Source organism: Hemibagrus wyckioides, linkage group LG27 (genome assembly GCF_019097595.1).
Source record: "Hemibagrus wyckioides isolate EC202008001 linkage group LG27, SWU_Hwy_1.0, whole genome shotgun sequence".
Taxonomy (NCBI): Eukaryota; Metazoa; Chordata; class Actinopteri; order Siluriformes; family Bagridae; genus Hemibagrus; species Hemibagrus wyckioides.
This window is the reverse complement of record NC_080736.1, coordinates 11,029,724-11,045,000: the sequence shown is the minus strand read 5'-3', so window position 1 is coordinate 11,045,000 and position 15,277 is coordinate 11,029,724. Positions and strand designations below refer to the sequence as shown.

Here is a 15,277-nt window from a genome sequence, read left to right as displayed (position 1 = left end):
AAAGAGTAAGAAATAACTGGGTGTTATTGAGAAAGAGAAAAAAATGATTGCAAGAATTAATGAATTACAGATTAAAGAAGTGAACGTGAGAAAATAACAAAAAAAGACCAAAAAAGAAAGAAGAGAAAGCGTGGAAGAGGTGTGAGCTATACGAGTCTGAGTGTTTTTTTTTTATCGGCTCCAGTTCAGAGGGAGAGTGAGAAGTGGTCGATCTGAAGCACTCTCCAGTTTACTCTCAGCCTTTTCTTCATAGTTGGACATTAACCAGCATTGTGAGAACTTTACAAAGCAGAGTACCAACAACACTGCAAGCTGTGTAAGACTCAGTAGGTGCCCTTAATCAAAGTCACAATAGTTTTCTGAAGGTATTCTCAGGTCAGTAAAAAACACAACACTCTACATTCCCAACTAAATCAGATGCAGAGCCAAGAGTCTTGACAATGAAGTTTACAATACTCCTAAACACAGAGCAGAAACAATAAACCTGTCAACAGCAATCCACAACTCAAACCATAGGGCTTAATTCTTCTTTTCTTTCACATTCACAAATCCAAAATCTGCTTAATCCACTCTCAAATCATGGAGGCCGAAATGTAAAAAAGCTGCAATTTGAGTGGAAAAACACCTCAAAGCCATAGTGAACTGAGGACAAACGTATTTTAATCCTAGGCGTGTAATATAGTGCAGCCCTCCGAGGATTAGTTTGCATTAGAGTCACTCTATCCATCTCACTGATGCTGTGTGTTTGTCCAGGAAACAAAAGCCAATGTCAAACACCATCCTGTAGCCTGAAGCTTCATACTCTGAACTGCTTTGATTAATTTCCAACACACAAACACAAGACCAAATTATCGGTTACACACAAAGAATATAATGTTACAAGTGCACATTTAATGGGGACAAACACGTTCAGCCATCTACATGCATCCAGTGTCCTTCAATAAACAGATAAATGTCAAGTGAACTGATAAAACACAGGATCTTTCTGCACAATGTTCTCAAAGACATTGCTATGCTGTAGCTGAAGTGATTCATTAGTTAGGACACTACAGAGCTGCAGTGATGAGGCAATGTCCATTCACAGACTCAATTTTAGGATGTGCATTTTGGCAGGATAACCTGCTGGTCTGTCCTCTCTTCAAGCCATTTCTTGCAGTCCCATTCACCAACCCAGTGCATCACCCCCAGGGCTGTCTATTCATATGCACATATAGAACTGTTCAAAGTTACCCCTCTTTCTCCAACAGATGGACGACAACAGAGCATGACTTCACAGCAAGATAAAGGTACGAACTCAAAAAGCAGGCCGCCCATGGCTTTGGAAACTTTATCAGGCGCTCACAAAGTACTCTCTCTTTGACTGGGGCAACAGCACCAAAGCCTGAGCTTCTCTCCAATTCTCAGAATAAGACTTGGTCTGTTCCTTCATCCTGGCCGTATGCATTACAATAGGCCTTGCCTGGAACAAGAGCCTTACAGATGCAGAGGAGCAGGAGAGCAAGCAGGAGCAGAGGGCGGTGAAGAAGAACTGTGGAAATTAAAGGGCGCTGCTTGAGAGCTACTGGCTTCTTTCCAGTCAGGATAAGTCTCTTGGAATAGGTTCATGTGCTTAGAGTCGTGAGAGGAGAAAGTCCTTGGATTCAGGAGTGGTTTGTTGACGGTTAGAGTAAAGGGATTTCAAAGAACTGAAAGGACAAAACTTTCCACAACTGAGAAGTAAAAAGAAAAAGAATGTATTTTGAGCCTTTTACACTACAGTCAAAGGAGCAAAACATCACTCAGGAGTGGCACAGGCATCACTGATCTTTCCATCAATTCTTCACCAAACCTATAGCAAACTGAAATGATCTGTCAAAGCCTTTTCTTGCAGTTTCTTAAATTCTAAGAACATTCTTATAACGACAGCAGACTAAATGTTAAACTGTTCGGAAAGTCTGGATTTTGAAACGTGAAAAAAAGCTTGAAAGGAACTGACAGATATAATGCATCACATTCCAGTCTGAGAAGCAGAAAACCATACTCCAAATGCAATATCAAGGTAAGCCAAGACACAACTGCCCAGTGCAGCAGAGACATCACTGCCTCTTCAATTAGTAAGTGGTAAAATGTCTTGGCTTTTCTCCAAGCCCATCCAAAATACGTCTAGTTCTGCCAGCAAAGCCAATCTCGGTGGGAATCTAAAAGAAAATCCGCAGCTTTTAAACCCTAATCTTAATCCTCCCAAGTCTCAGCCTAGATGCACAGAGCTCTCTGGGGGTTACTGTGGAGAACCTCAGCCTTGCACACAATTTAGTAGTGGGGGATCATGAATTGGTCATCCCGGATACTCATGCAGGAAAATAATGAGGAGAAGAATCCAGGACATTGAAAAAATTTGTTCTTGTCCTGCTTTAACCCCAAATCAGCCCATTTACAGTAACCAGATCACAACCAATAACATATGATAAAACAAAGGTAGTAGCAAAGAGTGTATTCGAGATACAGAATATATACGAGATATACACAGGCTGTACTGAAAGAATCTCCAGATGAGCTCCAAAACTGATCTGGGGAAGGGCAGGTTTATGATAGAAAGCAGATGGAATATCAGATTTGTGGATTCTGGCAGAACTCCAATAACGGAATCTCACGACCCTCATTCTTTCTCTCTCTTCTTCTCTTTATCTTTCTCTCACTCCCACCTTTCTCTTGCTCCAAACTCCTACCGATCTATTCTCATTCCACCTTTTCTGCTGTTCCAAGAGTCCTACCCCCCATAGAAAGGTCTGGAATAGCCCCGAAAACATGCCATCAATAGCTGAGGAAACACATGGCATCCTGTGGGACTCCCCTTTCCTCCAAACAGCCCAGTCACCTCAGTCACACTAACGGAAACAAGATCGTCACACAGACAGGCAGCTAGCACAGGACCAGGCCAAATCACATCATATAGTCTTCACCGGGAAATGAGGACATATCCTATTCTCCAAAGGAGGAGACTGTAAAGCTAATTTGAAGACTCAATATAGAAAACTGAAGGACACCATGGACCTCCTCCCCACCCCTGTGCCAGTGTTACCAAGATACAGCTAGTGTATCCTACTGGAGCCAAACCATAACATATTGTTTCAGTATTCAATTGATTCCAGTTCCCTACAAGTTTTCATTGTTTCCACTTTAATGCTTTGCTTCCCAGCTTCTTTGTTCACACGGTTCCAATATCTCCTCATTACAATGATCTCTAGAAGTTTGTAACATTCCACTGTGCTTCCAATTTTCAATATCCTTATCAGAGTTTCCTCATTTGTTATCATCACGTCTGCTCATTCGCAGGAATTCATCTCTCGTTTTTTGGTTTCTAATTCCTCTGTTGTAATGTTCCTCTAAGTTTCCAGTGCCTTTTATACTTCTACTGTTCTGTACTTTCCATTGTATATTTTCACCACTCCTTCATTTTCCAAATTTCCTTGTTTCTAATGTTTTGTTTTTGTTCCTTATATCTAAATGTATCACTGTTTCCAGTGTACCATTTTATTTTCTTGTCTCCAATCTTCCAAATTTCCTCCGTCTCTACTGTTCACACGCACACACAAAGAATGCAAGCGCATAATAATCTTCTTTCAAAACCATCCATTTCAATTTCAAAAAAGCACACCCATGTACTGCCCTCCTGTCCCCCTCTCTTTTTCAGACCCCTGTATCACTGACCCACTTACAGCATATTGTGAAATGTCACTATACAAGAGGGCACTGCAACCGAGTGAGAAGAGCAAGAGCAAGCAAGCAAAAGTGTACATAGAAAAAGAGAAATAAAGAAAAAGAGAGGCCCAGGGCAGCGGGTTTCCCCATCAGCACCTCATTATATTAGTGACGGCCTGCCACTGCAATTAAGCAGCAAAGAGGGCGTTTTAGTGTTCCACTTTCCAGCATTGTTCTCTGCATGGGGCCGACTTGTCAACACTAACAAAGCCACAGAAAGGAAGAACTCGGTAACAAAAATTCATCCAATCAGTCTGGTGATTAGTGAAGCATTGCATTTACGAAAAAACCACAGCTGAGGAACATTCCAGCTTTCTGTATTTTATAGAGACTAGGGTAAATGCATATGATTTTGCATGACAAGTATGTTTATACCACTAAAAGTGATCTCATGACAATTGAATCCTGTGGACAGGAAGTGCTTTTGAACTGAATAGGAAGTGAGCCCAGCATTGGGGGGCCACACTAAAGAGGAAAAACCCCATTCAGCAGAGAACAGAGTAGAGAACATGAAGGAACTCCACCCTGCAAAAACAGGATGCTGACAAACAAACAGACGCAACCCGCGGCTGCTGCAGATCTCCCTTTCGTGTCCTTCCTCAGCGTTTAGCTCCTCATTGTATTTGTATTTGGCAAAAGATGAAACTATCAAATGCTGTTTATCGGAGTATCTCCTGTCCATGTAAACAAGCTTTGGTATTTTGGTGATAGTTCACATGAAAAACGATGACGACAGCTTATAAGCTGTCATCCACCAGTGAGTAAAGAAAAAAAAAAGCATACACAACTAAATATGATTGACAGATGATAGTGATATCTTTTTCTTAAAGTTCCCTGCACACATTCCTTCAGTACTTGAATAAATACAAATGTTACTGAGAGTTTCATCGCAGAGACGTGAATGTGACAAAACCACATTACCAATACTGAAACTAGAGCAAAATGATAAAAAGAAAACAATTTGAAACGGGGGATGGGAGTTCATTACCTGCTTAACTTCCTCCAAAGATCCCTGAAGTTTACGGATCTCCTTTTCGTATTGCTCCCTTAGTTTATCCACCTCCTGGTCATGAGTGGACACCTCCTCCTTTAGTGCCCCCTTTAGAGCAGTCAGCTCTCTCTCACGCCTCCTCAGCAAATCCTCCTGCTCCTCTTTCACCATCACCATTTCCTGTAGATCCAACTTCAACCTCATGAGGTCCTGAGGTACCGAAAGTGTTACAAGCAAAACACATAAAAGATGATGAAATATAAGTATGAAAATATAAACCAATAATATAATACACTGGAATGCATGTGTTAGGAAATCTATAATCTAATAATATATAACAAGCATCATAGATTTATTCAGGTTCCTTTTCCTATATTAAGTACCAATAGTAAAGGTACCAAAAATATCTTAAAGATTCAGCTGTAGAGTGTATTATTAATCCGACAGGCTTGTTTATGTGCAGTTCACCTCCATCATGGACTCCTTCTCTGCACTGTCTAACTGCAAGTGTTTTGCTCCATCCAGCTCGTCATGCATCTCTGAGAGCTGATCCTGCAGGTCCCTGATCTCTGTCTGATACTGTTCTCTCTCCATCTTCACCTGGAAAAGCCTGTAAACACACACACACACACACACACACACACACACAGTCTGAACACCTGCACACTGTAATATGTCTGACTGGCTACTGACGGAGTGTTTGCAGCCTATTAAGCATTGACTGTGTCTGTATCTCACACCTGGACCCTCTTCCACCTGCCTGAGCAATTGTTCCTTTATATGTGCAAGAGGCTCTCTAAAGAAATAGAGCTCACTAAAAGTCTAAACAGACAAGCCATTATGGCAGAGAGATAGAAAAAGGCTTGTGAATGGGATAACTGCTCTTTGTAATTACAGCAACTGGTCAATATCTACATCATAACATCATAGCAGTAGTTATATGGGTTTTTTTTCCCCTACAAGAAATTAATTTAGGGTGTTTTGACTCTTGGCCTGAGGGACAGTGTCACCATTGCAAGAAAAAATCTGCTCCACCACCAGGGCTGATCTTAAAAGTCTCATTATTTCTGTCATAAAGTTGTTTTCTCAGTGGCAGACTATAGATACAAACCTTAGACTTGTGCTTGTTGGCTTTCTAAATAAATTGTAAATCTTTCTCTGTACCTTTACTAAAGTAAGTGTGGACCTGTATGAACGATTTAGATACCTTCTTTACATGCTAACAGCTTCCAGGAAAAACATGGTGCAGTATTTGCTGATCCTATATAGCAAAAGATCTCACAGAGCTCTCTTCTGTCCAGCACTGGTTCCAGAGACCCTAAGAAGGAACCATAAGTGGTACCCAGGGTTCAAAGAACTACAGGTATATATGTATCTAGTGTTCCATTTCTGCACTTCTACCATCAGGGGTGGATGATAATGTCATGAGTAGCTGGACACATTTTCTGGACTAACTGGAAAGGTTTGAGGAAATGACTGCTGCAGTGACGTCACTGGGAGGAGATGTGCTATTTGTGTACAACCTGGAGAAGGTGCTGGGTGATGCCTCAGAAACAGGCATGCTGCAGTAGCTAACAATTACATCTTAGTGTAGTTAGGAACTTTTTGTCGACTAGCAATTCCGGATGAAAAATATTGTGTGTCGGGAATTGGGAAATACATTTCTGTCCATCTATGCACGTCTTTAAAATATCTAAATAAAATCCTTGTACTGAACTATAGAGAATTGAGTTGTAACCAGCATTGAGAGCACTAGTACATTCAGTGCTGCCAAATGTGTAACACTATCAAACCCCAATCGGCCTGCTGCCATTTTAAGCGTGGCAGCCTGGCAGTCCTGCTTACAAGCTCACAGAGACGTCTCCAGACCCAGTTTCATACAGGGACAAGGCTGGAATTCAATATGATGGTTCAACTGCTTTGTTATTATCACTAGGGGACTAACTGCTAATTTATCTAGCAGTTAATATTTCTTAGCTAGCTAATGATTGCTCTATAGCTGCAAAATAATTTATTTGATACTTAGCTTAATGTCAGTAACCAAAACACCAACTTGTAGTCGGCAAGTATTTTGTATTTTGTATTAGTATATTGTATTTATTATATATAAAGTATGCTAGTTAGCTATCATTAATATTGGGCAAAATATCTGAACTGCTTTGTTTCATAGAAGATATGAGGTCATTACCAAATTATCTTTAAAACCTTGAGAAAATGCCTCATTTAATTTTAGCATTTCATTGTGTTAGCTATTTAATGTTTGCTTTTGTCAGGATAGAAATACAGTAATTTAAAAGAGCAATTAAACTCTGTAAAAAGCTGGGGCTTCGTCCATCTAGCCTTTAAATCACCTAATCCCTTAAATCATTAGGGGATTCTGCTCAATGCTATTATATACATCTGAAGCAAAAATCAGGGAATAATTTAACAGTTTAACAATGTTTTATTTAAAAAGACTAAGTCTTGACAAAACTTACTGAACATTCAGGGCAAGCAACTGCTGCAAGCATGGAAACATTTCCTTTGGTGCCTCACAAAAAAAAAAAAATACACTTGACAACTGACTCTTACTCTTCCAGTGTGGTGCGTAGATCAGCCTCGGCTTTGGCCAGCTTGTCCTGCAGTTTGTCACATTCAGTCTGATTAAATTCCAGCTCTTTCTGCAGTTTCTTGATGCCAGCTCCAGCCTTTTCCTGTTTTTCACTCAGTCCCTTTTGTTTCTGTTTAAAATGATTTAATATTAGGTATAAAGCAGGCCCACGTCATACACTATTACAACGGTCTTGTAAGATGCAACACTGACAGTTCATGAAGATTTAACCAACATTTAATCTCAGGACACAATTTTATTCATAATCCAGTCTAATTGCTTAATGTGGTTATTTCCCAAGCAGAGGTGAGAACAGCAGGCTTTTCTGTGTACATGATGAATGCATGGAGTAAACAGACTCTGGGGGCTTTCACATTGGCAGCGCAGTCAGATACAGGGCATGAAAATGAGAAATTGGTAATGTGAATGTAACTAGTACTGAGGTTTGCATTTGTGCAGGAAGTAAAGTGATCTGTGTATGGGTTTAAATCCTATAAAGACATAATAATAATAATAATAATAATGTGTGTTTTCACTTAACTGTACATAATAGCAACAAAAGACTGAATAAAAAACAAAAAATATGGTGAATCGTGTTTTTGTTCTTCATGCACATTTGGGATCATTTAAAATGAACACAAATGGACCAGAATTTGATCAAATCAAGTGAGCAAAGCTTCAGGGACAGCAGCAAGAACTCAGATTCGGACCACAGCAAACCTGCCCAATGTGAAAACCTCCGACAAAGACCAAAGGTGCAGTTAATGAAGTTCTGAAGATTTAGAACAAACCACTGTATGGATAAAGTACCTGGTTTTCATCCTCCAGCAGCTTTTTAAGACTTGCGACCTCTTTTTCCAGTTCTGCCTTCTGCTCCTGCAAGGCTCTGGCCTGGGCTGAAAGGTCTGGTGACTACCAGGAGAAAATTGATATGTGACTAGCTAGTAACATTACATAATAAACAGGCTAATGCCCGGTATACTGAATTGTGATCTACTATAATACTGGCTTATTATTATTACTCGAAAATTATTTTTTGAACAATCGGTATGCATGCACATGCACATTTATCTAACGTAAAAGTTTATGGAGTTATATTTTTGCTGCTTAACGGAAAAAAAGAAAGCAGGATCATTTTATTTTGGCAAGAAGCAGAGGTTTGGATTTTGGCAGCGTGTTGCTACTCACAACATTTGTACTCTAGAGCTTTCTCATTCAGCATGCACATGTTTAAACATTAGCCATGATCATAGCTCTGGCTGGGTAAATACAGGCGGTGAGGTAAAAAGCCTCTGTGAGTGGACAGCCTGTAATAAGCAGCTCATAGTTTTGCCTTGTTCTAAGCCCAATTACTGCAGTATAACAACGGCTTACTCTGTTGTCCGCTTGCACACTTCCTGTAGCCCGTGACTTCAGTGTCTGGATTTTTTCAAACACTAGGTTGACCTTCCTCTTGGTGGTGTCGTCACTGTCGCTGCTCCTAAGAAACATACAAGGACACATGGTGCTCTCACACATGTCGCTACTATGAACTCTCCTGCCTCGCCACCCTGCCCTGGGTGTGTGTGTGTGTGTGTGTGTGTGTGTGTGGAGAGAGAGGATCAGAGTTTAATCCTTGACATTTCTTAGAAAAAAAAGGCAGTCTGGCTCATAGCCAGAGCAGAGCGGGCAGAACACTTAGCTTTGATGCGTCACTTCATGAACTGCCCACTCTAATTCCCCCCTCGTCAGGCACATGCCTGCAAATGTGTTTAAGAAGCAACAAGCAAATGTTTCAGAGAATAGAGGACCATATTATGTTAGTGTGTTTGCATTCATTTTACTTAAATTGACCAATGGTTACAAAGTGGCCTTGAACCTCTTCACACACACACGCCTCGGTGAGCATGATTTAATAGTGTCACCTAATAGGGACTTCTCTGCTCAACGTCTCTGAATAAAACATGCTATCCTGACGCAGGAAAGACACGCGTGCACGGATGCTCTCTAAGAACTGACCCGACTTTTTCCTACCAAACGCCCGAGCTTTCTATTAAAGAGCAGACATCTGATCCGAGTGCACCAGCTGTAATCGCTGCTTCATCTTTCTACATTCAGCACATCAGGAATGCAAAGAGGGTGGAACTTTTGACACGAAGAACACGATATTGTGTGAGTGTACGGTTACAGACGTGTATTCATTAAGCAGTACAGTACTATGGGTCTCTTCTACTGCACCTTTGATGCAGAGCAACAAACATACAGAATTACACAGGAACAGGAAACAAGGAATTTTAGCCCCTGGTTAAGCAGAACAGAACAAATCTCCAGAACAGGTGGTAGGAGATGCCTGATTCCTTGTAACCCTCTCACACTCACGTCCACCTCCCTTAATTCCACAGAATGAGTCATGTAGGGAGGAGGACAACCGATGTGGTGTCTACAGGAGGTGAAAATGAATCATCTGGAAAAAATAACACCTCACATTTTTGTATACGGTACAAAAAAAACTTAGAGATAAACGGAATAGTGCTGGTATGTGTCATGGTGTAATCACTGGTAGTTCTGATATATCAGGGAATTTTGTACATCATGTACTCGGAGTCAGAGACTGCAGAGAGGCATGTTTTGGGTGTGTGGGTGTACATGTATGAATGTTAAACAGCTGAGTCTGCTCTTTACTCATTCGGGTATTGAGCAGTCAGAAACCTTGTACACTGTAAACTAGTCTCTGATAACTTTTGGACATTTGTATGTATAAAACTTGACAGGTTGTTGTGTTTAAACATATCAGTATCATATCAGACTATAGTGCTCTAGTGCTAAGAAACACACAAAACTGGGTTTAACCTGTCAATTTAAAACAAGCCGTTTTGAAAACTCACCCATCTTTGAGGTAATTGAATAAAATCTGCTTTGCAGTCTCTTCATGCGTTTGTTGTGACAGCTCTTGTTGGCCTTTCAGAAGATCAGGTGTTGTCTGTTAGCAGATAAAAAAAAAAAAAACATTAGTGCACAGCTGTTCATTGAGATATTTCCTCTTTAAACCAGGCATGTGTGTGAAACCTTATATAAGTGAGCTGTCTGATCAACACAAGGATTTACTCAACATTGATCATTTATACAATGCAATCCATTCATTTCACACCTTTAGACGAAATGATAAGATCTTACATACCTCAGCAACCATTTCATTTGTCTTCTTACTGTGGTTTGGAACAGCTCTGGACAATGATGTTGTAGCCACACTGGTCACAGTCTTAGTACTTTGTGTTATTTTCTTGACCTCTGTTCCTTTGTTCTCCACAGGCAGAATGGAGGGTCGACTCAGCGGTTTCTTGTAGCCTAGGATGGAATCTGTTACACTGGGCATTGCTCCTTGCGGAGAGGCCGGTTCACTGCTCATCCGTGACACTTCTCTGTAGACCGTCCTCCGTCCAAAAGAGGAAAATGGGGACTTGTGCACAAGTTGCGAGGGCCTGAGCAGATGCTCGTTGGACCGTCCTCGGTTACGGCTCACCTCATCCAGGTACTCGGCATCACCTTGCAGGCCAAAAGGCAAGGCACTATCAACACTACGAGAACGTTTGCGATCTTCTGGGTTGATACGATTCCTCCGTCCTGTGCGTCCTCTCCTCTGGCTATCTTTTCCATCAAACTTACTGATAAGCTCATCCACACCTGGGATGGGGCCTGTGTCAATGTCTCGGCCTGTTCCAGGCATAAAAGGGATATAGCGGCGGTTTTCATGGCGATTAATGCTGTCCCCATATAGTGCCTCTAACTGCTCCTCCTTGGTAGGGGTGGTAGAGGATATGGAAGAATTGCGTGAGCGTGATGACTGAAGCACAGGGCCGCTGGAGTCGGTTCTTCGTAAAGGAAGTATGTCTGGCTCTCTGTGCCTTCGCTCCAGACTGGAGTTTGTGCTGCTTGTTGTACTTGGAGACCTGTAGGAGGACGGCTCACTGGGAACGCTGGTGTTGGAAGAAACCTGAGGAACCGGAAGCCGTTGGGCATTCTGGGATACCTGGGAGGGACCTTGGAAAGTGGACTGTGGTTGAACCTGGGAGTGAGATTGAGGTTTGAATGAGGGTTGTGCTTGGACTTGAGGTTTAGCTTGAGGCCGAGTCTGGGCTTTAGGTAAATCCTTTTGAGGCTGGACTCTAAATGGGTATGTTTGAGGGTTAGCCTGTGGTTGAGCCCATTTTCTTGTGTCCTGTGCTGGTGGATCTGTGCTTTTGGGTTGCTCTGGATCGGATGCTTTGAAACCTGGAGAGATTTTTTCTGTTTTTGGTAAAGACTCTGGATATGTATTTCTACTCTCAGGTTGAGGAGAAGTTGCCTGGACGTTACCGAAGGTATTGCGCTTCGGGTCATAAGGTTGGAGGATCTCTGGATGCTTCTGACAGTTTAGTATAGGTTTCTTTGCCTGAGTGTCTCTGGAGTCAGAGAGGTCACTGTAAGGGTTGACGTATGGAATCTGATGCTGGGCTCGGAATTCTGCAAAGGGGTTTTCAGAGAGATTTTCTATGGGTGCTTTGAAGTTATAATCCTTATAGTCGTCAATAAAGGACCCTTCAGAGTCATTGTAGCCGTTATTGCTATTGGGGGCTGCATAAGGATTGAGCCCTCTGTCTTGGTTATTCAGAACAACATATGGATGTCCATCTATGCCTTGAACCCTGATACTGAGGCCATAGCTGCTGTTGTTTTGGCTTCTTGCACGTGCAGGGTGAGTGTAGCTCGACTGTAGTCCAGTATTTGGAAGACCACCGACTTTATAGGACTCCATCAAGAATGCTGAGAGAAGGATTTCAAATCCTAATCCCTGGAAATGGCCAACCTCTGCAAACAAAGCCATAAGCTTATTATTGTCCCAAAACAGATACCTTCAAATCCAAATGACTTCTGTGAATGTTTTGAAATTCTAACAGCCCACTAATGAGATTTTAACGTCTGGTGAACTTTGATTCGTTCACAGGGTTTATTTGGCTGCAACAATGAATGGTGTGTATGTATGTGAAGACTGGAGTCTGTATTAAATCCCTTTCACAGGGCATTGCAGTTGACAATCCTAACCAAATAAAGGTTTCTGGAAGACAGCAGTCAAACAGTTATTAGCTAAACACTGTCATCACAGAGCAAACATAGCTGGCATAATAACCACTCTGGTTACTTTTAAACAGTCAGCAATGATTCATTCATGGCTTTTCTAGGTACAGTACATTACATAAATCCACTGGATTACAAGGGCATGGCAAGTTATAAGCAAGATGTATTTCAGCTTTCTATTATTCTTAATGGAAAATGCCAGCTGTTATGGCCTGTTCCACATCTGTACCATTATAAGTGGCAGACTGGGAAAACCTGTGGAATATTCCTACAGCTATAAAAGTATTTCAACAAAACCAATGTGGATTTGTTTTATTTCATTTTTAACCTTGCTTACACTTCCTATGAACATCACATTAGACATAATCAATTCACATAAGATGCTGGCTATCAAAGTTGCTGTGACGATCCGCTACCAAGCTGAGAGCGTTCAAATGCAACTTTCACATTACTACACTTCACAATACTATAACTGTACTGCAGTTGAAATAAAGGCAAAGGAGGAACAAATCAGTTTTTAGAAATAATTAGGAAAATAAATGCAATGATTTCACCATGTTTAGGATTTTCTCAGGCCACCAAACATTTGCAATTACCTTGGGCAAAGATGTCTGAGAAAAGAAACCTGTTTAAGCAAATCTACTTTATTTACAATTCTATAGAATCTTTTGTACATGGACAAATCTGTGGTTTGTGCGTTATCCATTTGGTCATTTTTATAGTGAATAAAACTAGATAAGAACAGCTTGGTAAAACATTTTTCATGTATGCATCATAGAAAGACATTACTGTTAAAGTGTAACGGTTGTTTTGAATTCCTGCCGTAAAGCATGAACATTTATTTGAACATTTATTCACAGAAGTCAACAAGTTCCTTCAGAAAGTAAAAGCCATCCATCTCAGCAGAGCAATGTAGAGTAGACGGTATTATTCCAAGGGTATTTAAATGCTGAATAACCTATCTGCCCTACATGCCAACCATTCATGTATCAAGTTACACATCTATCAGTCAGAAAAGGACACTTTAATAAATTAGCTTGGTTCTGGCACAAAGCAATATAGATATCACCCCTAACCAGGCATCAGAGCTGCAAAATGCCTTTATCAGAGTGACTAAAGGCTGTATTGTTCATGCTATCAGCAGACCCCAGTGATAACACCAACAAATAAACACATTTCTCCCTGGTTCACCTAGGCCTACATCACACAAGCCTAAGACTGAAAGGTTTCCATGACGAAGTACCGCACTGGCCACAACAAACACACCTCACCACTATATCTGCATATTAATACCCCTGCCTAGTCTCTTTACTACTCTTCATAACACAAATCCAAAACATGCCAAAGTGCATGCAAGTCACTTTTCCTGGTTTAATACATAACGAACCAGGAAAATCCCAAAGCTTCCAATATTTCCAAAAAATATATATACAACAATGAGCTGTGACGTGTCCACTAATGCTTCAGAAAAAAAGAAGAAGTGGAAAATGGGATACGATAAGTTTCTTTTAGATTCAGGATCATGTTATCCGGTGCACAGGAGCTGCAGTGTGATAACACAGCTTCTTTCCTTCCATTGTCTCCTCTGGAAGTGGTAAAGTTCTGGTTTCTGACAGGGAGGAAGGCCACATGGCCTGTGCCAGCTTACAATCACTCCACGCTAATCCCTCATCCAGCTGCCTCCGACAAAACACTTACACCTCTCCAGCGAACACTTCTTTAGTATATACTTCTCTAAACTGTGTATGCCATCACAGATCATGACAAAGCTTAACCTTCAAACTTAAAGCAATTACCAAAGCTTAACCTCACCCTAAATTAATCCAGAAACATCTGTGGGAAATTTCAGCGTTTAACAATGTGATATTTGAGCCTATGCTGAGCTGCAGAGAATCTCATTGCTTACACAGCATCCGGGGTGGAAAACACTTCAGCAAATGTACTTTGTTACTATACACAAGTATTATTTATACATTACTTCGGTATTACTGGATTTGAGTACTTGTAAAGTTGTATAGGTGCATTTCCAAGAAAAATAACTTTTTACCCCTTGCATTATTCTTTAAACCTTCAATGTACTCAATGCTTCTCTCATCTAGCCAGTTCCTATATGATATACATCAGACAAATGGGCACAGTTTAGCATCCAATCATTTCGATTTAGCATCCAATCAAATCAATCAGTGTAAATGTTCATAGCAATCGTAACAGTTCGTCATCTGTTGTCAGGTCCTCATGCTACACAATGTGGTAAGAGCTATAGTTTTCCATGAGTATCTGCAGACTGACTACAGGACTGTAGTGTGGAACTTGAGGATGAGCGTCCCTGCCCTACTTCAGCAACATTTCTATGACCTTCACAAAGCAAAGAGGCAAATAAAATGAGACGTCCCCTTTGTGTAATGTCTAAAAGGCATTAACTCCTGCTTGAGTAACTTTTTTCTAGTTCATTCAATAGCTACAAAACATTAGTTATATATACATACACATATAAATAGATACTTTAATAGGAAAAATCATCTAACAATTTGCTAAAAGCAAAAACTTAATTTTCACATGAAAACAGATTAATACATGTGTTAATCACGTCACAGAGAACAGTCAGGTCTCAGAGCAGGGCTTTGGGCAACACCATTTTTCAAACATATATTTAAAATGCATATAGAGCCGTTTTCAGCCAAATGGATCCGACTTCACACAGACAGTGTGGTTTGTTTGGCTCTTTAGCTAATCATAAGAATAACGAGATTTCAGAAGCATGCTCATAACTTCTTGTTGTCTTTACATTTTGGGTTGTTATTTAAAGGAAACTGGCCCTGTACAGCTCATGTCAATAATCTGATGCTGAGTAAAAGTACAGAGAGAAG

The 15,277-nt window shown here is 40.8% G+C and overlaps 1 protein-coding gene across 1 annotated transcript in view; it reads right to left on the bottom strand.

Annotated features, from left to right (window-relative positions):
- The window catches only part of cgnl1 (cingulin-like 1), a 33,822-nt gene that overhangs the window by 17,507 nt on the left and 1,038 nt on the right, over positions 1 to 15,277 (bottom strand). The window contains exons 2-8 of the mRNA XM_058381640.1: positions 10,477 to 12,143; positions 10,184 to 10,278; positions 8,694 to 8,799; positions 8,130 to 8,231; positions 7,301 to 7,449; positions 5,198 to 5,339; positions 4,727 to 4,939 (exon numbers count right to left, since the gene is read on the bottom strand). Of these exons, the coding sequence (XP_058237623.1) occupies positions 4,727 to 4,939; positions 5,198 to 5,339; positions 7,301 to 7,449; positions 8,130 to 8,231; positions 8,694 to 8,799; positions 10,184 to 10,278; positions 10,477 to 12,090 (2,421 nt within the window). The 5' untranslated portion in view covers positions 12,091 to 12,143. The remainder of the gene's footprint in view (positions 1 to 4,726; positions 4,940 to 5,197; positions 5,340 to 7,300; positions 7,450 to 8,129; positions 8,232 to 8,693; positions 8,800 to 10,183; positions 10,279 to 10,476; positions 12,144 to 15,277) is intronic.